Genomic DNA, 24,984 nt, shown 5'->3' on the forward strand with positions numbered 1-24,984 from the left:
TGGAGCGCTGAATTTTTTAAAAAAAAACTGAAGATCAAAATCACTTGGGAACACTTTCAATTTTCACTTCAATTCCACTAACGCCCATGATGTGTGGTCTCTCAATCAGTTTCTAAGGGAGAAATGTCAAAGTGTCTAACACTAACATGCACCACTTCGCAATAGTATTCTTCTAAAATTCTCTACAGAAAATTCTGTATGTTTCTCCCTTTGTGTCTAACCGATTATTTAATTGGGCTGGCCTTTTGGGCCTTTCCAATTGGGCTTAAGTGTGTGGCTTGGAGTGGGACCAAAAGGGACTAATAAGACACTAGCTCCAATGGGCCTTAGGCTTTTTTGTCAACTCTTGACAAGTCCAAAGTTACCATTAACTATATTTAATACCACTATATAAATATAGTTGCACTCTAGGCCTTATCTATAAATTATATCTCAAGACTTTATTGTACATGCAACCCCTTAATAAAATATTCGTAGTAATATAAAGTCATGAAAGAAGACTGTCACTTTGTAGATTACTACATCTTATCCTTAAGTACCCGGTTTAATCATTTATTCATCATATATTTATGAAATCCAATTCCATAAATATATACTTTAGTAACTCCTTACTAAAGTGGTTAGGCCTAACTCTCTGAATAACAAAACCATTAAACTTATCTTAAGGGAATATTTTGTATCTCCGTTAAGAGACTATGAATTCTATCTTAGAGAATATATGTTCCATCAACACTAAATGTGGTTGCCCAACATACTGAGGTTTTGACCGTTACTCTAGATCTTACTCCTGATATATCAAAGCAACCTACACCTCATGATCAAGTTCATTATTCTCTCAGGATTAGGAGTTCATGCAAATATAAGTCGTGAGTTTATTATTCATTTGACGGTCGTTGGAAGAATAATAAATGTCACACGGTCCAGTTCAATATGTTTGAACTCTTAAAACATATCAACATACCAACTAGAAATCTCCATTTTCATGATCAAGACAAATCATCTTAGTTGATATGTTATAGTCTTCGCAAATGAAATGCCCAATTTTCATCACCGACTACAAACTACATTTTGAGTTTACAAGGAACTTGTGATTTACATCTTCTGTGACTAAATCACATAAATCACATACAATGCATCTCATGGACTATATGATAATGTCCCAATATTCATGTTACCGTTATTTTTAGATAAAAATAAACAACTTTATTAAACATAACATTAAGTCATACATAATGTCATAAATAATAACATACATAGTATCATACAATAGGATTTAAGGGTACTAATTCTAACAGTTTGAGGGGGATCGTCTTCTTACTATGGACGAGTTCCTCTTTTGCTATAAGCCCTCTGAGATTAACCAATCCCTTGGCTTTTATCAGTTCACAGCCAGAGAGAGAGATTATAGGCTAATTAAGTCCTTAGTCACCTCAGACAGGAAATGGAAGACGGAGTTCTTCTTCATCTCTGGCTTTTGGGCTAGATGCCCTATCGAGGTTAACAGGGATCCATTCCCTCCCTACACAGGAGAGTTAAGGAACCTTTGTCCTGAAGGTATGTTGGTTGCTACGCACCGTTCCTTGTTGCATATTGTTTTTTAATCGTTTAACTCTAGCTTTTTCTTGTAGGCATTAGACGACCGTCCTTGAACAGGTTTTACCTTGGACGCGTGCAAAAGGCTCGTCTTCACCCTGAGAGGGATTTTCACTCCTTGGTCACTCTTCAACGCCTCGCTACTTGGGGACTTGGTCCTGAGCCTTCTCTTGAAGCCACAGCCCACGAGCGTACAGTCCGTAGACATAAGTTTTTACTTCGAGTGATCCCTTTTGTTATTTCTAGAAGTGATTCTAACAAATTTCTCTGCAGGAATGGCTACCATGAAGGAGAATAAAGGGAAGGAGATAATGGACGAGGTTGTGGGGCCAGAGGTTCAGTCTCAACCTCGTCCTGCCCTCAAGGAGTCTCATCCTCATCCTGTCCTTGAGGAATCTCAGCCTCGTCCTTCCACTAGGGATAAAAGAAAGAGCTTGTCCATTGGAGTTGATTTTGGGAATCTTCCAAGTAGACGTAAGGAAAAGAGGGTTAAGCATAGGTCGTCCAAGGCCAACGACGCTCAAACCCAGGACGATTAACCCAATCCTTTCCTCGTCCCTCAGGGTCATTCCATCCAAATTCTGGATGTTGATTTTGAACCTAAGGATCCCCCATCCGTGCAAATATCGTCCAAAGTTACCCCTCTTTCCTCGTCTCAGCCTTCTCAACAAGTACCTCAAAACCTTCTTTCCAATGAGGACTTGGCTTGGGAAAGGTTTGAGAAGGTCGTGACGGACGAGGACATAATGGCATGCTATGACATGTCTTTAAAGGATTTTGAACGTTCTGGCGTTCATGACCTTTTTAAGGTATGCCTTTTTCACATTATGTATACCTCGTCTTGCCAGCTACGTATATATGCGTATTATAATGAAATTTTAACTGGTGCAGGCAATGTCTAAGTTTATCGCCACATCCAGGCAGGCAATTGAATTAGACAAGACGAGGATTCTACTGGATAGGACGGTCCAAAAGGGAAAAGACGAGTCTAAGAGGTGGGCTGAAGCGGCTACCAAGGCTAAGGAGGATGCAAAGAAGCTGAAAAGCAACGTCGAGGAGTTAAAGACAGACACCAAATAGAAGGACGCTCGTCTTGAGCTCCTCAAGAAGAAGAACGACTAGTTAAGCACCCTTCTTGCAAAGGCTAAGGAAGACGCAGTTGCAGAGTTTAAGGTGTCCAAACAATTCACTGATCTACTGGACACCAACTATGCAGTTGGGTTTAAAGATTTCAGGATGGAAGCAGTGGAGAAGTTCCCTGAAATTGACTCCAACCTTATTGAACTTAACCTTGGTGGAGCTGCTTCAAGTTCCCTCCTCTAGACGAGCTCAGAGGACGTTAATGTTGAGGATGATGCCTCTACAAAGCCAGCTTAAGACGACCCCAATACTGATGCTCCTCCTGTTTGAAGACGAGATTTTTAATTCACTCCCGTGTTATTGTTTTTCTTTGATTTGGTCCATTTTTTAGACCCTTATTAAGATGTATTTGAGTACAATTCTCTCGTCCAGAGTGTTCTGGATGAGTTTAATAACAATTGCCTTTTAAGGCTTACTTTGTAAGGGTTTTTGGATGACGGTCGTCTACCATTGTTTTAAACTTTGATGAATGTATACTTTTATCCAGTATTGAATTTTATTGTATGGATGAGTTTATCCTCTATTTTCATCATTAGATGTTATTGGCTTTTAAATAGTCTGAGCATTCCAAGTGTTGAATGGTCGTCCATGCATTTTTCTTATGGACGACCCACCTATGCATGGACGTCTTTGTTAGCTATTTATATTTTTTCAAGTGTGACTCATCTTTAGAAGCGACAATGATGGTTTTGTCAATCCTTTACCTCGTCCTTTGAGCCATTGGCACTCGTCTTTTGTCAGATGTTTCGAGCGTCTGCCTCATCCTAGAACATTGGAACGTCTTAGCCTGATTCTCATCCTTGGATCTTTATGCTTTAATTTCTGCATTTTTTCTCGTCCATCTACTTTTTAGACGAGTATGCCTTAGCTTATTTTTCTTTGCTTTATCCTCATTTCAAGGAAAGCTTAGACAAGTATGCCTTAGCTTATTTTTCTTTACTTTATCCTCATTTCTAGGAAAGCTTAGAATGTTACATTCCTGCATCTAGAGATTTTCATTCGTCTTAGGCTTTGGTCCCCCTTGTGGGCACTATTATGGAAATTAGATTTATGCATTAAATACATTAGAAATTCAAACCACATTATTATATAAACATTTTCCACAAATATGGCACATGCTTAAAAGCTAGTGCCTTAGGAAAATACTTACATACATAGCCTCGTCTTTCACAAACTTGTCTGTAGACGGTGCAAAAGTTTAAGAACTAGTGCACTTTTATTCTTAAAACACACCATAGTAGTAATAAGAACACAACAGTAAATATAAGTAAACACGTAGACCATAGCTGTAACTTCGTCCATAGCTGTAACCTCGTCCAAGCTCATTATTGATAGTACCTCCTCAGGTGCTCCACGTTCCAAGGATGCTCTAACTTTCGTCCATCCAAAGCTTTCAAGTAGTACGACCCCTGCCTCTTGCAGTTGATTACCCTATAGGGTACTTCCCAATTGGGTCCCAATTTTCCATGAGCTGGATTCCTGGTTGCCAAGGAGACTCTTTTGAGAACGAGGTCCTCAATGTTAAAGCGCCTGGGTTTTACCATGACATCATGTTGCCTAGCCATCAGATTCTTGTATCTTGCTGTCCTTTGCTCCGCATCCATCTGTACTTCATCAATGAGATCGAGGTCAAGACGAAGTTGTTCCTCATTTTCTCTCTCCTGATACTTCATCACTCGATGGTTAGCCATATGAACTTCTGCAAGTATGACAGCTACACTTCCATAGGCTAGCTTAAAGGGGGTTTCTCCTGTCGGGGTCCTCACAGTCGCCCTGTAAGCCCAAAGAACACCTGGCAACTCATCTGGCCATATCCCCTTTGCCCCCTTGAGCCAAGTCATGATGATTTTCAACAGGGATCAGTTTGCTACTTCTGCTTGTTCGTTCGCTTGTGAGTGGAAGGGCAAGGAATAGTGATTCTTAATTCCAAATCGTTCACAAAAGTCCCTGAAAGGTGCGTTGTCAAACTGTCGTCCATTATCAGTTACTAGTACCCTAGGTACTCCGAACCTACATAGGATATTTTTCAAGATGAAATTCTTAACATTTTGCTGAGTGATTTTTGCAAGAGGTTCGGCCTCTACCCACTTGGTAAAGTAGTCAATCCCTACTACCAAAAACTTCATCTGTCTGGTTCCTAGGGGAAAAGGGCACAAGATATCCAGTCCCCACTGTGCAAAGGGCCATAGGCCATCATTGGGGTCTAGTACTCCGATGGCTGTCTAGGCACGTTGCTATAGCACTGACATTGGTCACACACCTTGACATAAGCCTTTGTATTTGCTTGAATTGTAGGCCAGTAATAGCCTGCACAAACAACTTTATGAACTAGCAATCTTGCTCCCGAGTGATTCCCACATGCTCCTTCATGTACCTCCCTTAGCACATAGTTTGATTCGTCCGGAGCCAGGCACCTTAGGTAGGGCTGAGAAAAGCCTCGCTTATATAGCATTTCGTTTATAAGGACGTATTTGGCAGCCCTAACCCTCAGCTTCCTTGCCTCATCCTTGTCTTCTGGAAACCTGCCATCCTTAAGATAGACTATTATTGGATTCATCCAATTTTCTCCTCCTCTTATTTGCTGTATATCCGGGAGGTCTATGCTCGGCATGTATTTGGATTCTGTCATACCCATCCATAACTCCTCCTCCCGAAGCTGCTTTCGCCAAGGCATCTTCTTCCATATTTTCCTCCCGTGGGAGTTGAACAAAACTCACTTCTGTAAACTTTTGGACAAGCCGCTTCACTTTGCTGAGGTATTTCTTCATCCGATTTTCCTTAGCATAACACATTTCATTCACTTGATTAATGACTAGCTGAGAATCTCCTTTGACTATTATTGATTCTGCCCCTAGGGACTTATAGCCAATTCCAACCCTTTGAGTAGAGCTTCATACTCAGCTTCGTTGTTGGTGGTTTGATACTGTAATCGGACTGCGTACTCCAGCTTGTCACTTTCTGAGGACTTGAGTATGACTCCGATCCCCCTGCGTATAGTGTGGATGATCCATCTACATTCATAATCCACCTTTCAACTCCTTCTTTGTTCAGCTCGTCCTGGCTGGGAGTGAACTCTACAATGAAATCCGCCAACGCCTGTGCCTTGATTGCGCTTCTTGGAAGGTATCTAACATCAAACTCGCTAAGTTCCACCACTCACTGGATTAGTCGTCCTGCAGCTTCCAACTTGTTCATTGCCTTCTTTACGGGATGATCCATTAGGACGTTGATAACATGAGCTTGAAAATAATGTCTTAGCTTTCTAAAAGCCGTGATCAAAGCAAAGGCTAGCTTCTCCATCATTGGATATCATCCTTCTGCTCCCCTTAGTGCTCGGCTTGTATAGTAAACTAGTTTCTGAACCCGTCCTTCTTCTCTGACCAACGCCGAACTCACAGCGTGCGGGGACACTGCCAAATACAAATATAGTTCTTCACCAGGTACATATGGGCTCAACAAAGGTGTTATGGTGAGGTAAGTCTTCAGGTCTTGAAAGGCCCTTTGACACTCGTCCGTCCACTCAAATGCCTTCTTGAGGACTTTAAAGAATGGCAAACACTTGTCAGTATCTTTCGAAACAAACCTGTTAAGGATGGCAACTCGTCCGGTAAGAGACTAGACTTCTTTGATGTTCTTCGGTGGTTCCATATTTAGTATTGCCTGGATTTTGCCCAAATTCGCTTCAATTCCTCTGTACGGAACCATGAACCCCAAAAACTTTCCCGACGAAACTCCAAAAACACACTTGCTTGGATTTAATTTCATGTTATACCGCCGAAGTGTATTAAAGGTCTCTTGAAGGTCGTCTAGATGCTTTCCCTCGTCCATGCTCTTTACCAACATATCATCGACATAAACCTCCACATTTCGCCCGATTTGAGGACGGAACATATGGTTAACCAGTCTTTGGTAAGTCGCCTCAGCGTTCTTCAAACCAAAGGGCATTACCTTGTAGCAAAATAACACTTGGCTAGTAGTGAATGAGGTCTTTTCTTTATTTAGTTGTAGCCTGAGAAGGCGTCCATGAAGCTCAGCAACCTGTGACCTACCGTTGAGTCCACCAGCTGGTCAATGCGTGGCAATGGATAACTTTCCTTGGGGCAAGCCTTGTTTAAGTCAGTAAAGTCCACGCACATTCGCCACTTGCCGTTGGCCTTCTTTACCATGACTACGTTCGCCAACCAGTCCGGATAATAGACTTCTCGGATGAACTCTGCGATAATCAACTTTTGGACTTCTTCTTTGATGGCATTGTCTCACTCAGGAGCAAAAACCCTCTTCTTCTGACACACTGGTTTGGAGTAGGGGCATACATTTAGACAATGAGTAATGACACTCGGATCAATACCCGGCATGTTCTCATGACTCCATGAAAAGACATCAAGGCTTTTCTTCAAAAACTGGACCAGAGTATGCTTTGCCTCTTTTTCCATGCTCGTCCCAATTCTAGTGAACTTCTCGGGTTGGCTCTCGTCCAAAAGGACATCTTCTAAAACCGCAGTGGGTTCCACTGTAATCCTTCTCTCGTCTATGCTCATTTTCTGCACGTGTTCATCCGTTGCCAACATGGCTAAGAAGCATTCCCTGGCAGCTAACTGATCTCCTTGAACTTGACCCATGCCATGCTCGGTTGGAAATTCGATGGACAAATGGTAGGTAGAGGTTACTGCCTTCCAACTATTTAGAGTTGGCCTTCCAATAATATCATTATATGATGACGAACAATCAATAACAAGGAAATTTACCTTTTTGGCTATCTGCTGCAGATACACTCTAACCACCACTGGTAATGTGATGGTGCCCACAGGCTGCACCTTCATTCCTCCAAATCCTACCAATGGTGAATTCACTGGTCGAAGTTAATCTCGTTCTAGCCTCATTTGTTGGAAGGTGGGATAATACAGAATGTCTACCGAACTGCCATTGTCTACCAACACCCTCCTAGTCATATAATCAGCAATGAGTAGGGTAATGACTATCGCGTCATCGTGCGGGTGGTGAACTCGTCCAGCATCCTCGTCTGTGAACATGATAGCTTACTCGTCTACTCCCCTCGTCTTGGGAGATCGTCCAAACAGCTGGACGTTTTGCACCACCTTCAGGTATGTCTTCCTCAACTTGGACGACTGAGCTGCTGAGGTTCCTCCCATAATAACTCTTATCTCTCCAAGTGGGGGTTGTGATGACTCTTCCACCTTGGCCTTTAGCTTCTCATCTCTCTGGTCTTGTCCAAGGAAATTCCTTAACTTCCCTTGTTTGATAAGATTCTCTATCTCCTGCTTTAAATCAAAACTCTCATCCCTGTCATGCCCATGGTTTTTGTGAAAGAGACAATACTTGTTCCTATTGCGCTTATTAGGATCTTCTTTCATTTTCTCTGGCCACTTCAAGAACAGATCATCCTTGATTTGTATAAGCACTTGCTCTAGTGGCGTATTCAGGGATGTGTATTACTGATTTCTCACTGAGGAACTCACCTTCTTTCCATCTTTTTCTTTTTCCTCTTCTGCCTGAGACTTCTTTGGACGAGGACCCTGATCTGGATAACGCTGGTGACCTGCTTCCGAGCGTTCTAACCTCTTTCTCTTTTTGGCTATAATAGCGTCTTTAGCATTCATGAAGTTTTGGGCCGAATGGACGAGTTCGGCCATAGTCTGTGGTTTTTGATCATGGAGCTTATGAATGAACAAGTCAGAGTTAACCCCATTATGGAAGGCGGCCAATAACAACTTGTCGTCCATCTCATCCATCGTCAAGGCTTCTCTGTTGAACCAGGTAATGAAGGACCATAAACTCTTATTCTCCCCTTGCTCAATAGTTAGTAAACTGGAAGAGGAACGCTTGTGGCGTTGTCCCCCAATGAAATTATTGACAAACAACTTACTCAACTTCTCAAACGATCCCACAAAGTTTGGGAGTATTTTGTTGAACCACACCCGCGTTGGTCCCTTAAGTGTGGTAGGGAATGCTCTGCACATAATCTCGTCTGGAACCCCCTAAAGGTGCATGGTGGTCTTGAAAGTAGCGATGTGATCACAGGGATCTCGGTTTCCATCATATGAATCCAAGGAAGGCATTTTGAATTTTGGGGGTAGGGGGTGGCTGTTGATGGAAGCCATGAAAGGGGAGTCTGTTCAGTGAACTAAATCATCCACGGGGTTTGCCCGCCTCATATTTTCCTTCATTTCATCCATGGCTTTTCTCATCTGGGCCATCTCCCTCTCCAAGTGTGGCACTCTTCTTGAAGCAGTACCCCTCGACTAATTTTCGGACTCAACATTTTCTCCTCTACCTTCCTAACTCTGGGCTCGTCCTTCTACGTGCCGCTACCTCCTTAGATTGATCTCCCTGTTTAACTCCTGATTCTGATGGGTCAATTCCACCATAGCGGTAGCCATGGATTGTATATATTGAACAGAGGGCAGTTGCATGACAAGCGCTGATTGATGATCGCGGAGGGGATTACTAGAAACGTCCCTACTCTCCTGGTGGCCTGGGGAGGTAGCCCTTAATCTTGTTCAAACCATTCAGCCTTTTGTCTAGGAAAGACTAATCGTTGAAAATAAGCAATCGAACGAAAAGAAAACTTTCCCACAGACGGCGCCAACTAATGATGCAAAGAAAATTAGTAGGCTAGATGCTTCAAACTTGAAAGGACTACTTGCTGTCTTGATGGCCTGAAAAAGAAAGAAAAGCAATCAAAGGTGACTGGGGTCACCGGCCAATAACCCTCCAATGGCGAAGTTAGTTTTCTCTCTATAATTTTGGAGTTCCAACTTTTTAGGAAATGTAAAGCGTACCTTAGTCTAGTCTGAATGAACGTTTATATAGTGTCCTAAGAGCAGTTATTAGACTTGTAACCTCCCCTAGATTCGAGGAGGTGTGAGGATTCAGGGATAACTTCTACAACTGCTTAGGAGTTACATTTTTCTCACATAACGGTCACTGGAAGTTATGCGTGTGATACGGAGTTGCTGTACATACCAAGGAATTTTCCTAAGTGTCATGGGTTCGTCCGGGGGTACTGGTCTAGAGGTCCTCCAGTCAAGTGTATCTCGCTTCCAAGGGAGGTCGTTCCTTTATGGACGACCTTCTCATGGACGAGGTTGGTGGTTCCCTTGGACGACACTGTGTGGTGTAAAACTTGACCATGCAAAGCCTTGTCCAAGCACATTCCTGTGTGGACGAGATTTTTATGGACGAGGTTCTTACAACCTTTGCTTTCCTGATCTTGTCCTAGACGACCTCCATGGACGATATTGAAGTTTGTACCCCATCAATAATCATCCATGTTTTAGAAAAATTGTTTTTTTAAGGGCTTTTCTCGATGTTGTTCGTCCACCCATATTGTTTATTTAAAACAATACTATGTATGTTTATTCATCCATAGTTTGGACTTTGTTAAAGGGTTTTGGACGTTGGTTGTCCACCCATATTCGTCTGTGGTTTGGACTTTGTTTCAGGGTTTTGGACGGTTGTCGTCCACCCATATTCATCCATGGTTTGGACTTTGTTTAGGGGTTTTGGACATTGGTCACCCACCCATATAGTCTGTTAAAATGATGTTTTCATTTCAGCTGAATTTTATTGTTTACATGCTATATATATTTTTTCTCTTCTTTTACTTTGTGAATTCAGAAGATTATGTGAAAGGTACTTGTTCCTTTACTTTATACCTTAAGGTTTTGTTCCACCGTTGGTGGTATTTTGTCTTTCCTTTGTCTAAAGGTGGCTTTTTGATGGTACATCTCTGTGTGCAACTATGTTAGTCATCTATGTTAGCCTTTTGATATGTGTATTTTGAGAATACTTAGTAGAAAATCCAAACTACTTTATATACAAGGTAGAAACTTTGCATATAACAAATTGAAATCCACATGCATTGCACATGCTAGTAGCATGTTCTTTTTAGGGAACTAAAATGCTATAGAACATAAAATGTTAAAAGATAACATAGATAGACCACTAGTAGCAACTTACTGGTATTACTTAGATGCTCCACATTTGATGGGTGTTGTAACTTTTGTCCATCTAGGGCTTCTAAGTAGTAAATTCCTCGTTTTTTACAACCTTGTATGTTCCTTTCCCAGTTAGGCCCCAACTTTCCTTGAGCAGGGTCCTTAGTAGTTAAAGATACCCTTTTAAGACGAGGTCTCCAATGCTAAGCAACTCCGTCTAAGCCTTGATCCTATAGATGAAGTGAGGATGCATGAAAATTCAGTGTGCCACTAGTCCATCTAGAGGCACTAGAAGACATGCAAGAAGGAAGAATGCTACCAAAGGGTGCTAGTGGGGTGCTGGCCTTGATTTGAGTGAGGTTTGGCCTTTATTTAGGAGACCTTGAGGGGGTCTCCTCATTTTGTGTAACTCTCCTCATAGGAGATCAAATACCTAAACGGAGTTAATGGGAGTGAATTTTGTGAAAATTTCTCCCTAGTTTTGAAATAGTAGACTTGTAGAGTAAATTCCATTGGTAACATTTAAGTGTAGCTGAATTTGCCTAAGTGTAGAATGATCGTTACCTTAGACAATCATGATGTGGACGAACCTTATGGTATGGACGATTTTTTATAATCCATCTATGTAATTGGGTGATCCTTTGTATGGATGGTCATAATTGCGTTGAATGACACCTTAGATGAGACTATTACTTTATTCCATAAAATGAACATCTATGTGGACGAGTCCTATGTATAGAAGACCATAATTCCATGGACGGTTGATTACGGTCTTATGGTGGAAATGAAAAACATTTTCCTATTCTAACCAACCAATATGAGATGGACAAATAATTTTGGACGGACGGTCTCCTTGGACGAACATTCTCCCTAGACGAGTGAGGCTTTTATCTCTAATGTCGAGTCACACTCGTTGGATGAATATGTATGATCGTTGATAGGGTATTCCCTATATGTATGAGCATATGAAAAGTACCCTCTGGAAGAGTCTCATCTAAAAGAGCTAGCATTTGTTAGATAAGGTTGTTTGGGAAAGTTTCCCTTTTCAAATGGAAGGTTCCACGATCATCCATGTTGTGGGATGACTTACTTGGGTTGGTGGTGATGGAAAGGCGGCTTGGTAGATATTTTGGATGAGTTTATTGTAGAGTGGCAGGTAGTTCGCTTAAGGTGTACCTTGTTTGGATGGTTGTTAGAATTAAAAGCTATTATTGTTGGCCTTTGGTTTCTGACAAAGTTATTGACGAACAACTTGCTTAACTTCTAGAATGAAGTTTTAGTATTTGGTGGCAACTTGCTGAGCCATACCCTAGCTAGGCCCTTCAAAGTTATAACAAAAGCCTTGCATATGATTTTGTTTGGAACGCCTTGCAGATGCATCGTCAACTTAAATGTAGTAATGTGATCGCAAGGATCTCACATTCCATCATACAAGTCTAGAGTACACATCTTGAACTTTAAGGGTATGGGATGATTTGTGGTTGATGAGGTGAAAGGATAGCTAGTCTTGTGGATGAGGTCGTCTATGCGTGTTCTTCCTCCCATAGAGTCCCTCATTTCTCTCATGGCTATCTTCACCTGGTCCACTTCTCTCTCTAAGTGTGTGTGGGTTCCATTTTTGGACAGTACCCAAGCCCAAGTGGAAGACAAGGATCCAAGACTTGTGAGGTTTGAATCCCCTTGAATCCAAGTGTATCCTCTAGTAATTTTCTCAAGATTCCTCACAGTGTTTTCCCTTTTTTTTTTTTTCTCTATTTTCTAAGTTTTAAAGAATTCTTTCAGAGGCTCTTTTTGCTCTGATTAGTTATTTCTGAATTCTTTTTTTTTTCTATTTTCAGAGGTTTAAAGAAGTCCTGCAGCCCACGCGTGAGTAAGCAAGATTTTGGTTCCTTTAAGACTCTTCTTTTGTTTACTATTGTTGTGGGTGGGTGGTACCTTTATTTTCTTTGGGATCCTCTCCCTTCTTATTCGAGGATTTTGATCCTTCACGTTTTCTTCTGATGCCCTGATTCCACGTATCCCCACTCTTTTCGTAACTCTAACTCTTTTCAGGGAATGTGGCAGTTGAGAATTAAGTGTTTGGGTAAGTTTCCTCCTCCTCTTTTTATGTTTCCCATAACTCCCACTAATAACTGACAACTAACCTCCCTACAAAATTGAATTTTGGCAACTAGCGCATTTTTCTATGCTTCATCTTCTTCACTTTTCTTCATGTCATTATTGTTGTCATCTCAATCCTTTCTTCCAAACACCTTTTCCCCTTTTCTACACCAAAAATCCTTTTCAGTATCCTTCACTCTGCTCTTTACTTCCCCTTTTTGCCATCCTTTTCTGTGTCTAACCCCCTTTTCACCTTCTGTTTCATTGTGTTCATAAGGATGTCTCATGGCTTCCTCTTCTTCTTCATGAAAAATAAAAGGAGCGTTCACCTACACCTTCTGAAGGTGAGAGCTCATCGACAGGGTCAGCACAAGGCGAAGTGCAGGAAGTTTCAGATCACCCAGCCTTTCCTTTATGAGACCCTTGGTACACCCTTAGCCTATTCTTTCCTTAGGTCACTCATGGTGATGCTCCTCCCTCTCTCCATGCCCGAGTGTTTTCTAGTTAATCTGGGTTTGCTAACTCTACCTAAGTCCCAAACCTAAGGGAGATTCTGGACCTTCAAATCAGGCGAGGATCCCTAGAGGCGGTCCCTATTTTCTTCGATTTCGTTCTTGAGAAGATCACTGGTTGGGCCAATTGGGTGGACGATGAGCTTTCTAATGGGGACTTTGCTGGTTGCTTGGAGTGTGCCGAGATCCTAAAATTAATGGCGATTTCCAGAGACTTGGAGGGCTTTTGGGATGCCAAAGGTCTTAGGCATTTGGTACACCCTTAATCTCCCTCTATGCACACATTTTTCTTTTTTATGGGTGAACTCACCATCACCCTGGAGGATGTGCTCAACAATTTTCTTCTCCCAATGTTTGGTGATGAGAGCCCCTTTGATATCCAGCTCTCTGCTGAGGATCTCACAGTTGAGGAGCGACTCTTTAACCATTTTGGTAGGTGTACCGCTTCTTCCAGAGGCAAGCCAGGCAGGATGAGGAAATGGGTAGCAACCCTTTCTAAGGAAAAGGATAAATCTGTCAAGCAAGATGAGTTTTTGGCACTGTGGTAGAGAAAATTCCTTTTTAGTGAGTATCCTAGATGTGGAATCAAGTCTACATTCTTCCCTTTAGCCATCAAGTTGGCCCAGGGTACCAGGTATCCTCTAGCCCCCATGTTTTTAGATCACGTTTATTCTTAGTTAGACTTGCTTCATGGTGATGAAGTTGAAGGTAATTCCTGCTATACCATAACTTCATCTCTACATAGTGTCATTCTTCAAGTATTTGTGTAGGATCATTCCTCTGTCACTTTGGCGAAGGGTAGGAATTCAAAGTATGTGAAGGATAAGTTCTAAAGATCCTCGGATGTTATCAAGGGCCTGTGTGGTAGCTCTGCTGATGGTCACCCTATTATTTTTCGTTGGTCTAACCTGAAGGGTGAGAGTGTCAATCTTATGGAGCTGTTTGATCAAAGGGGGCATTTGAGTTGGCATTCTCCTCGAGAGTTTAGCTCTGGATTCACTTGTGACTCTGTCCTTTCTTTCTTCTTGAATTCCCCAAGGCATACCTTTGACTTACGCTGAAGAGATGAAAGTAGTTTGGCGCACCTTGCTTGCACCAACCCCTAGTGGCTCCTAGTTCCTTCAATAAGTGGCCTTAAGTACACTCAGTATTTTGCACACCGAGTACTTAGGCAATTTGGCTTTGATCAAGATATACCACCAGTATTCAAGGAGGTGGTCCATTTACTTCCTTCTTTGGATCCGTGTTTTAGGCTTTAAGCCTTTTCTTATTGGTCGCAGAGGAGCTCCCAATTTGTTGTGCTAAATTCCCAGCGGGTAATTTTTATTTCAAATGGCTTTTTTGGTTATTGGAGGAGGATTAAAAAATCTTTCTCAGACTTTGTTGGGTCTGGTATGATTGGGAGGACCCTTAACGCTGATCTCTTCTCTACCTCATCTTACAACAGGCACTTAGCTTTCCCTACTGTTGGTGTTGTGTTTGCTGCAATAAGTAGCAAGACTAGTTTTGCGGAGTGGCACACTGCCAGGGGTGGCTAGGTGTTCTATGCCAATGACTTTCCTGCTTCTTGGCCAGGGTGTGACTTGATTGTTGGCTTTTCCTCTGGTGTGCTAATTAAAAGAGGAGTGGTTGAGGAGATTGGTGTTGTAACTCCTGTTGGTAAGGGCAAGGAGAAGAAGATCAAAAGGGAAGCTGGAAAGAGATCTGAGGTTGAGGAAAGTATTGAGGGTACTGAGGCTGGCCAAGGTACTAAGAGGAGGAAGGCTGCTTTAGCTCGTAAGCAGCTTGCCATCCCTGAGGACCTTGGGGAAGTGGACCCCTCTACTGTTAAGAAGGAGGTCAGCCATCCTACCATCCTAATGATCAAAGTGAAGACTAAGGTAGAGTCTTCTATCCTTCAGATCCCTGTGGGTCCCCCTAAAGGAACTTCTTTCGTAGCTGTTACTTCTTCAATCTAAGGTTCTTCGGGGTTCCCTGCCATTACTCCTTGATCTCCCTAGGGACCTTCTAGGCATACTCATAGTAAGCAGAAGACTGTTGTAGAACCTGTAAAGAGAGAGAGAGAGAGAGAGAGAGAGAGAAGGGTAGGGCCTCATTCCTTCTTCTCTCTTCCTTTCTTCTTTAGTTGCTCCTTGCCTTCTTATTTTTTATTTTATGGTTTGTTGCCTTGTTACGTCCTGGACCATGGTTCCTGAAGATTTATTTTGTGGTAGTTCTTGGGCTAGGCACTTAGTGATTTTGCTCCTACACAGGTCCTGGGCTAGGTACTTTGGATACTTATTCTCATCCAAGTCCCAAGTCATGAACCAGGTGGGCTCTCTTTTTTGACAAGTCCTGGGCCAAGTACTTAGGAGGCTTGTTTCCATCCCAAGTCCTAGACCATGCACTTGGGTTACTTGTGGGGCAAGTCTTGGGCCATGTACTTGAAGATTTGTTGTTTTTTTTTTCTTTTCAAGAATTAAGTATTGGACTGAGTACTCAGCCAAGATCTTGGCCAAATTTAGGCCATATCAAATAGTATATGCAGAATTATTTATGCATAGTTGTATAAATGTATGTGATGTATGTGTTTAAATGGGTGCTTAAAACATGATCATAGCTTACTTGAAACTTTTTTCGGTTCAAAAGAAGGTTTCATTATAATGAATTAGAGACATAGAAAAGAAGTGGGCCAACTATAGAGCGATCCTTTCCCATATATTATAAAAGGGGTACTGAATAAAGTACTTGGAAAAACAAACATATGACAAAAGACATCAGACGATAATGCAGAGTAAAATAAAGGGTGATGGGAGTACTTGGCAAAACGAAGGATGAAAAAAAGGTTCCTGGGTGATGATGCTGAAAATCATCAGTTAGTTACACGGTACTCACGTGCCCTATATGATCCTTGTGCAACACAAGAGAAGAAGAAAACCCTACGAAGAGTACCAGTGTGGTACCAGCCAAGTATCCTTTGAAGGTCAAGTTAGAAAATATTCACAACTCTAGAATGCCAGAGTTGGGGTGAATTATGTGAACCTTGGTTTCTAAGGGTTTTGGGTTTTTATAGTAGTGTAGAATCGACTTTTGTTTTTTGGCGAAGAGGAATATTTTCTTGTAGAGAATATCCTTGTAAATGCATATATTTGACAGGATTCTTTCCATATAGAGATTCTATTAACTAGGTTTAATAGTGGAGCATAAGTTATTTCCATTTTAAGTTTCTTAAGGACTAAATATACCACGTAGGTGCCACGTGGCTCTGCCACTGTCCACTTTAGTACCCATCTACTTCATTGTTCGTCCACCGTAGGTGATCCGTCCATCACAAGTCATCCGTCCACCTACAATACGTGTTGTCGTGTCGCTTCATCTCTTCGTTCGTCAACCTAGTGTAGTCGCCTATGGTAGGTCCTGTAAAATTTGACTGTCCACTTTAATTATATCCTCTTCAGTTGCCCCCTCACTTTATGGACCCGTTGCCTATTTTTTGCACGGATCTATGGAGTGACAGTCTGACCCTAACCTTGAGAAGCATGTTTTGATTGACAGGCTAGCCTAGGGCCATTAATGCAGTAGGGGCACGTGGCAATGTTTTAGTGGTTGATTACTTGAATCAAAGCATCTCTTCGTCTTCCAGGCCATTCCCTCTATATATATGTTGCTCGTTCCTTTTATTTTTACATTTCAAACCTTTTTGCTAAGCAGAGCGCTACCGTCCACTTTCTTAAGCCGTCACTTCGTCTACCTGGTGCCACCGTCCTTTATACTCTTCCCGTCACCTTCTTTTACGTCGTCAAGGTGTAAGTATTCTTCCTTTTATGCCAAGTTTTTTCTTTTTGCCATTCTATTTACCTGTCCGTCGTCTATGTAGACCTATAGAGTCTTAGGGTTATATACCTGTCACGTGTAGGTGACAGATGTCTAAAGAGGTGTCGAGTGAACAATCGTTTGTTTGCGAAGGAGCGGGCTACGATGAAGTGTTTTCGTCAGGTTAGGGAGACCCCGGCACCTCTAGCAATGAAAGGGTTTCGTCAACCAACTTACCTTCCGCAGAAGAGGATGAGAAACAGGATGAGGACAAGTCAGAGGGTGATTCAAATGATGATCTAGACGGTGTCAACCCTCCTATTCAATCCGTCATAGGTCTTGATGGATTTGGGGAATTTATCATGCTTCCCTTGTGGATGATCAATGACTTTGTTTCTTCCATCAAACAAACACACTTCAATACACTTAGGGAGAAGTACCAGATACCCATCCACATACCCATCCGTCTGATGGAAATATGCATGTACGCAGCGGAAAAATAACGGATCTACTTCATTCATAATTGTTAACATGTACTGTGTAAGTTTCAGAATATAGAACAAAAGAGTGTACCTTGGAGCGGTGAATTTCAAAACCGAAGATTAGAAGCACTTGGGAACACTTTCAATCTTCACTCCAATTCCACTAACGCCCAAGATGTGTGGTCTCTCAATCAGTTTCAAAGGGAGAATGTCCAAGTGTCTAACACTTTCTAGACACCTTTTCACAATAGTGTTCGTACAATTCTCTACAGAAAAATCTGTATGTTTCTCCCTTTGTATCTAACTGATTATCTAATTGGGCTGACCTTTTGGGCATTTTCAATTGGGCTTAAGTGTGTAGCTTGGAGTGGGACCAAAAGGAAACAATAAGACACTAGCTCCAATGGGCCTTGGGCTTTTCTGTCAACTCTTAACAAGTCCAAAGTTACCATTAATTATATTTAATACTACTATATATATATATATAATTGCATTCTAGGCCTTATTTATAAATTATATCCCAAGACTTTATTATGCATGTAACCCCTTCATAAAATATTTGTAGTAACACAAAGTCATAAATGTAGACTACCACTTTGTAAATTACTACATCTTATCCTTGAGTACCCGGTTTAATCTTATAAGTTATTCATCATATATTCATGAAATCTAATTCCATAAATATATATACTTTAGTAACTCCTTACTAAAGTGGTTAGGCTTAACTCTTTGAATAACTGAACTCATTAAACTTATCTCAAGGGAATATTTTATATCTCTATTAAGAGACTATGAATTCTATTTTGAAAATATATGTTCCATCAACACTAAATGTGATTGCCCAACATACTGAGGTTTTGACCGTAACTTTAGATCTCACTCCTGATATATCAAAGTAACTTACACTTCATGATCAGGTCCATTATCCTCTCAGGATTAAGAGTTCATGCAAATATAAGTCGTGAATTTATTATTCATTTGACAGTCGTTGGAAGAATAATAAATCTCACACAGTCTAGTTCAATATGATTTAACTTTTAAAACATATCAACATACCAACTAGAAATCTCCATTTCCATGATCAAGACAAATCATCTTAGTTGATATGTTATAGTCTTCACAGATGAAATGCCCAATCTCATCATCGACTACGAACTACATTTTGAGTTTACAAGAAACTTGTGATTTACATCTTCTGTGACTAAATCACATAAATCAAATACAATGCATCTCATTGACTATTTGATAATGTCCCAATATTCATGTTATCATTATTTCAGATAATAATAAAACATCTTTATTAAACACAACATTAAGTCGTACATAATGTCATAAATAATAACATACATAGCATCATACAATAGGATTTAAAGGCACTAATCCTAACACCGTCTACCCCTCAAGTCCGAAAAATGTTACTATCAGGGTGTTAAAGACGTCGGAGTGTATGAGTAGAAGATGAAAGCAGGACTTCGATTCCCATTGAGCACTTTTCACCGTTGTCTTCTTCAATACTTAGGACTGGCCGTCGCCCAGATCTCCCCGAATGTCTGGAGGGTCTTCGTGGATATGGAAGTCTTATATGGGGTGATGTCTGACGAGGTGCACCGGTTGACAGTGGAGGAGTTCTTTCAGTGTTACCGTCCATCTGAGATTATCCAATCAAGGGGTATATGCAGTTTCCTGCCGAGGAGTCCGTTGCTTAGGTTAATATGCAAGACCCCGGACTCCAACAGGTACTAGAAGAGTTGATATTTTTTCATCCAGAGGGACGACTAGATGTGTCACCCCGACGACCAGGAATGCATGCCTGTCGATAAAACCTAGGGCATAATGCCCCCGTCTGGTATGCATCCATCCGTTTATGGTTCAATTCTTTTGATTTTTTAAATCATTCTAACCATTTTTTATTGCAGCTCGGGACAATCTAGAAGTCACCTTCGAGCAGTGGAGTTTCTTGGAAAAGATCTATAGTACCACCAAGTTGTTAGAGAGAACGTGGGCTAAGCTAGTCACTTTGAACACTCTCCACTAGTACTGCGACGGTCCTGAACCCACACCTGCTACCCGTCACTATGATGCACAAGTGTGCCAACGTAAGTCCGTTGCCCATTATTTGTCTTTATGTGTTTTAGTAGCCTCTCTGATTCTTACCCGTCCATTTTTATGTAGAAATGGAAGATAGCAATAGAAGAGCCTTCATCAAGTAGCAGACTACTGCTAAGAAGAAGCTAGAAGGGAGCCTTCCTCCTAAGACGGGTCCGGCTCACCCGTCCACCAAAAGGAAACCGTCAGAGAAATTGGACTGTTAGGCTAAGAAACCTAAGGTGGTGACGGGGCCAGCTGTAGGGGAAACTTCCAACCCGTTCAAGTTGCCCCCCAAGCTCGCTCTAGGGAAAGGTAAGGGCTTGATGGTTAGCCATGGTCCCGTTAAGGAGAAACCACCTTTCCTTCTTCGCGAGAATTCTCAATATGCCCTTAAGCAGATTACATCCATTATCAAGGAAGAGAATTATGAGAACCTGGGCAACCACGCCACAAAAACTATGAGGGAGACGGATCTATTCAATCTTGCATAGGTTTGTATCCGTCCCAATATCTTTCCATCTTGTTTGATATTACTTTCCTTACCTTGGTTTGTGATTGCTGCAGGGAGTTTGTGGTTGCTGGAGTCCTGATGATGAAAGGGTTGAAGGAGCACTGCTTGTCCCATGAGACGGTGATAGAGCGCCTTAGGTCAAAAGCAAAGGCTACAAAGGTAGAGTTGGCGAAACCGAAGGCATGGAAGGTGGTTCAAGAGGACAAGCTCGCCACTTTGGAGCAGCTTCAGGGTGAGCTGGATAAGCAGGTTGAACTGTTGAGACAAGTCCTTGACGACAAGGAGGGGGAGATCAAGGATGCCAAGGATAGTCTCCGTCAGGCAAAAGAGGACGCTATACAAGAGTATCGCGATTCCAATTCTCTTCTGAGTAAGTTGAGCACCTCCTTTGGCGATGGTTTCGACGACTGTCTTCGTCTAGTCAAGGCCTCCTTCCCAGACTTGGACCTTTCCTACATCGCGATTGACCCCGAAGGCCAAACTCCAGCCCGCCCTGTCGACACTGAAGGAACCGACGAGCTTTTCGGTGATGACTCCAACTGCGACCTTCAAAGTGACAGGGAGGCTCAGAAAGTTGATAAGAAGTCCGTTGAGGATGGCACCCATCAACCCAAACCTGCTTAAACGATTGAGGAGGAGACCCCCGTCGTGTAGTAGTATTTTTTTTATTTTTTATTTATCTGTTTCTCTCTCCATGATTTAAGATTTGGGTCTTTTCTTTCAAGTAAAAGATTTGGATGTTGTTGGTTGATATAATCTTAGCAAAAGAAAATATTGAATCAGTTTGGTTGGTAAAAATCTGGGTAGAAGAGATTTGAGAGTTGTTGATTGATGAAAACGCAAAAGAAATTTGTTTATGTTGAATGAAAAACTATATCAGATTTTCAGAAAAAAAAAAAAAAAAAAAGTAAAGAAATAATATTTAAAACTGCTTACTCTCCAGTACAAAAATTTGGAGCTGTTAGAGATGCTCTAAATGTGCACCAGAAAATTGCAGTCACAGTAATGGATGAGATCTTATATTTCATCTTTTAATATGATGAAGCCCAGTAAGAATTTAATATTGATCACACTAAATGACCACACTAGTTTTTCATCGTCATTTAAGTACAAAATTTGCTCTAGAAACGATATGTATTTTCCTTTGTAGTTCATTTCGCAAATTGTAATGGGATGCATAATCTCTAAGATTAAAAACTGATGATATTCTTGATCTTCTCTCTCTCTCCATTCTTTGAGTAAAAATCTATATGAGGTAAAACAAATTCAATGGAAACAACTCAGAAAAGTAAAGCCACTTGGTGGAAGTTGAAAGAATGAAATCAACTGCTTAGCTATCTCCTTTGCTTAGGAACTTTCTTTCAAAACCTTTGAAATGGCTAGAATGGTGGAAGGTGTTGTCCGACAACAGCCTCCAATGAGTCTAGCTCCTGAGTTGCGCCATCTTGTTGCAAAAACTTCAAATTTGTCATCACCAAAACATTTTGATGGCTATCAACCAAACCACAGAAATAAATAAATTAATAGAAGCAACTTCAGAATGCGTACGTGTATATACGTGTGTGAGAGAGAGGGGAAGGTATCCAATGAATCAAGCATATGTCACACCCCTATGTGAGAGTGGTGCTACTTATGCCCAATAAATATGACACTTTTTCGTTAGAGATTCAAAACAACCCCTACTCACCAGCCATCTCTTAGCTCTGCCATCCCATACCTCTCCACTATTGGGGTATACAATTATTGCCTTCTTGGTTAACTGGAGATAAAATTGTCATTCAATTACTGAGTATAAATTCAAATTCTTTCTGTTCTGGCAAATCAATTGGCATAAATTGTAGGAATTACCTCTTTAAATTTGTGGATAAGGGTTTCAATAAAATGGGGAGGTGCACAGTTTATTCCAACTGCATGCACCTTGTTGCTCTTATTTATTATATCCAGGCACTCCTTAAAACTCTCTCCTGATGGGGCATTCTCACCATCTACAGAGCTAAAACAGATCCAAGATGGAACTTTGATGTTCTCTTCTTCAAGCAACTCAACACAGGCCTGCAAATTGTATTTCAATAATGCAGAAGCTGTCAAGTGAAAACACAAAGATAAAAGAAATGCAGAAAAATAAAGAAGAAAGTTCCAATTCTCATGGTTTAGAAAATAAGTAGGAATCAACATAGAAGTTTCAGTGTGATGTCACCTTTAAGTGATACTAAAAAAGTACGTGTAGAATTTCATTTCCAGATATACATAAACAACATAGTTGGTCAGTACACAATAACAAATACAAGCTGGAATGAATGTTCACTTGAAGAATTTAACATAAAATTTTTATATTGGTTTACTGCTTTAGGCTCTGTAGCTTTGAAATTATGAAAATATTAGTGCTGGTCAAATGATAAGGTAACAAACTGAAAAGGTAATTGGTATTTGAAATTGCTGACTACTGAGATAGGATCAATAACGATTTATCAGCATCCTTACACAGCCCATAATCTGTCTATCATATGTTTTTAAGAACATAAAATTGTCAATCATTATGTAATATTATGCTACAATGATTTTAGTGAATCAAATTGAAATATTAGATAAATCATACAAAAACATTTTCAGTCTTTAACCTGTAGGCCCAACAAGCAAAGACAACAAGTGAATCACATATTCTCACCAGTAAAAAGAATACATGAAATTAAAAGCTTGAGATTAGGCCTGAATATTTCATTCAAATAAAAGTTTCTGGCGTACGGAATTTGTCAGGATCACTTGCAACTCACAAAGCGCAGTCATAGTTATTTTCTTGTGATTAATGTACAGAGAGAACTGACACCATTACAGTCAGATTTTGATGTTGCCCAAAGGCAATTCAAATTTCCTTCTTGCTCCATGGAATTATTAGCTCAACTAAAAGCAACTATCATTCCGCAAAAGCATATTTGGGTAAGGAATAGACCTGAGCTTCAATTTTATTGGGAATAGTCTCAAAGGCAAGTAAATCTGGACCTGCTTCCACTAATACTTGCAATCTGCGCCGGTGGAAATCCTTCAGCTTATCCATATTCACATCCAGGCCATAACACCCACTGGAAGCAAATGACATTAGCACATCTAAGAATATGATGATACTTACTATATAGAATATAACTGTGAATACAACAATGGAGATGACTAATTGTCAACTTTGTTTATAGTGTTGAAAGGCACCTGTACTCCGAACCATCAGCAAGATAAGCTCCATAGCTTCCAATGGAGGCTGCAACCAAAGCCCTGTTATAGCAGTGCCCAGGAGTCCTTTCCAATGAATCCCAAAAACTATCCCGAGCTTCAACAGCCAACTTGACACTCTTCTCTAATAATGACTCCCCTTCTTCAATCGAAAGTCCTCTGGACAGAAATCCGGGCAGGGTGGCCTATGAATATAATGAAGAAGTATGGTAAACAGGAGTTACAATGACTACAGAGAATAGGAGATTATAAGGAAATCTAGCATCCAAAAAAACATACACTCCAGCACAATCTTTGGAGGCAGAAACAATCAAAAGATAATCTTCAGTGAAATAAAAAATTAACAAGCTTACTTACCAAAACATCATTCTAGCTTGAGATATCAACAAATTGGATGGAAATTAGAATATCACTATTAGTGCCGAATAGTGTCAAAATAAATAAATTAAAAAGGTACATTTATTTATTTAATTATTTGTTTATTTTTCACAGAAAAGTGATAAGGAGGTTGCATTCTGGTATTAGATGCCACCAACATCCATGTTCAACTACATATATGCTTTGATTGGCACCTAACAGGCTAACAGCTCAACTCTATCACACTGCCCTGTTGTTAAACATGTTATATACACTTACCCAGCACAATACTTTTATTAGCACATCCATTCCAGAATCCATAATCGCTTTCAAAGCCCAAAAGTCCAACTACTAATTTTGATTCACACACAATATCCCTATTTGCTTCAATATTATTAACCAATATTTAAATGGGACATTGCATACTTCTATACAACATTGACTCAAAATCTTTTTGAGACCACAATCAAATAACTTTATTTTTATGACACAGGAACAAAATGATAAACAAAGATCAACCAAATAAAACTAAAGGTAGTGCGATGTATGAGGGAAGAAAAAAACACAAACCTGGTAAGATGAAGTGACCAAAATATCAGCACCAGCCTCCAAGTATTCCAAGTGGACCTATACACATTTCAACAACCACAAACTCGATAAAGTTCTATTTTTTTCCAAAACGAAGAATGCCTATTGCATACAGAAAGAGCTACCTGCTTGATAAGATGAGGGTCTTTGATGAGACAGAGGGCACTCCAAAGAGGGTCATTGATGACAGCACCATGTCTCTCAAGCTGTGTAGCGAATCCTCCATCAACCACAGCACAACCTCCTGCCTTCTCTATCAAATCTTCCAATGAAGACTTATCCTTCCCCATCTCTCTCTCCCTCTAGGTTTTTTTTTATTTTTTATTTTCTATCTTTGAAGAGGCAGCAGTGCACGTTGAGAGAAGGCCTTAATGGCGCCGGTGAGAAAAGGAGTTGTTGGGTGTTGGACTTTGGAGGATCTTATGTAATTTTTGTGAATGAATGAGGACAAATTACCAGTCAGGTTCTTTTTAACTCGTTCAAACCTCTGAGACTCACTTTTTTTTTTTTTTTAGAAACAAACTTATGAGTGAGAAAGGGGTTCTAATACACACCACAACTCCACTCTTTTGATTTGGTCAGTTTGTTGGTCCTACTGACCTTGGTAGGTAAGAAGTTTAGGTGTTTTTTTTTTACTGAAAAAA

General features: G+C 40.7%; 1 protein-coding gene across 1 annotated transcript; it reads right to left on the reverse strand.

Annotated features, from left to right (window-relative positions):
- Window positions 1–21,172: 21,172 nt before the first annotated feature.
- LOC142606759 (homocysteine S-methyltransferase 1) lies at window positions 21,173–24,770 on the reverse strand. Its single transcript, XM_075778092.1, has 7 exons — window positions 24,466–24,770; window positions 24,323–24,379; window positions 23,375–23,580; window positions 23,124–23,253; window positions 22,025–22,228; window positions 21,864–21,935; window positions 21,173–21,667 (listed from the first exon to the last, which is right to left on the reverse strand). The coding sequence occupies exons 1-7, from the start codon at window positions 24,628–24,630 to the stop codon at window positions 21,524–21,526; spliced, it is 978 nt and encodes a 325-aa protein (XP_075634207.1). The 5' UTR covers window positions 24,631–24,770; the 3' UTR covers window positions 21,173–21,523.
- Window positions 24,771–24,984: the final 214 nt, after the last annotated feature.

The sequence above is a fragment of the Castanea sativa genome, chromosome 8, assembly GCF_040712315.1.
Source record: "Castanea sativa cultivar Marrone di Chiusa Pesio chromosome 8, ASM4071231v1".
NCBI lineage: Eukaryota > Viridiplantae > Streptophyta > Magnoliopsida > Fagales > Fagaceae > Castanea > Castanea sativa.

Coding starts and splice junctions, on each gene's coding strand:
- LOC142606759 (XM_075778092.1), bottom strand. CDS start 24,630: ATGGGGAAGGATAAGTCTTCATTGGAAGATTTGATAGAGAAGGCAGGA. Junction 23,581..24,322: donor TGGTCACTTCATCTTACCAG/GTTTGTGTTTTT, acceptor TTATATTCATAG/GCCACCCTGCCCGGATTTCT. Junction 23,254..23,374: donor GCTGATGGTTCGGAGTACAG/GTGCCTTTCAAC, acceptor ATTTGCTTCCAG/TGGGTGTTATGGCCTGGATG.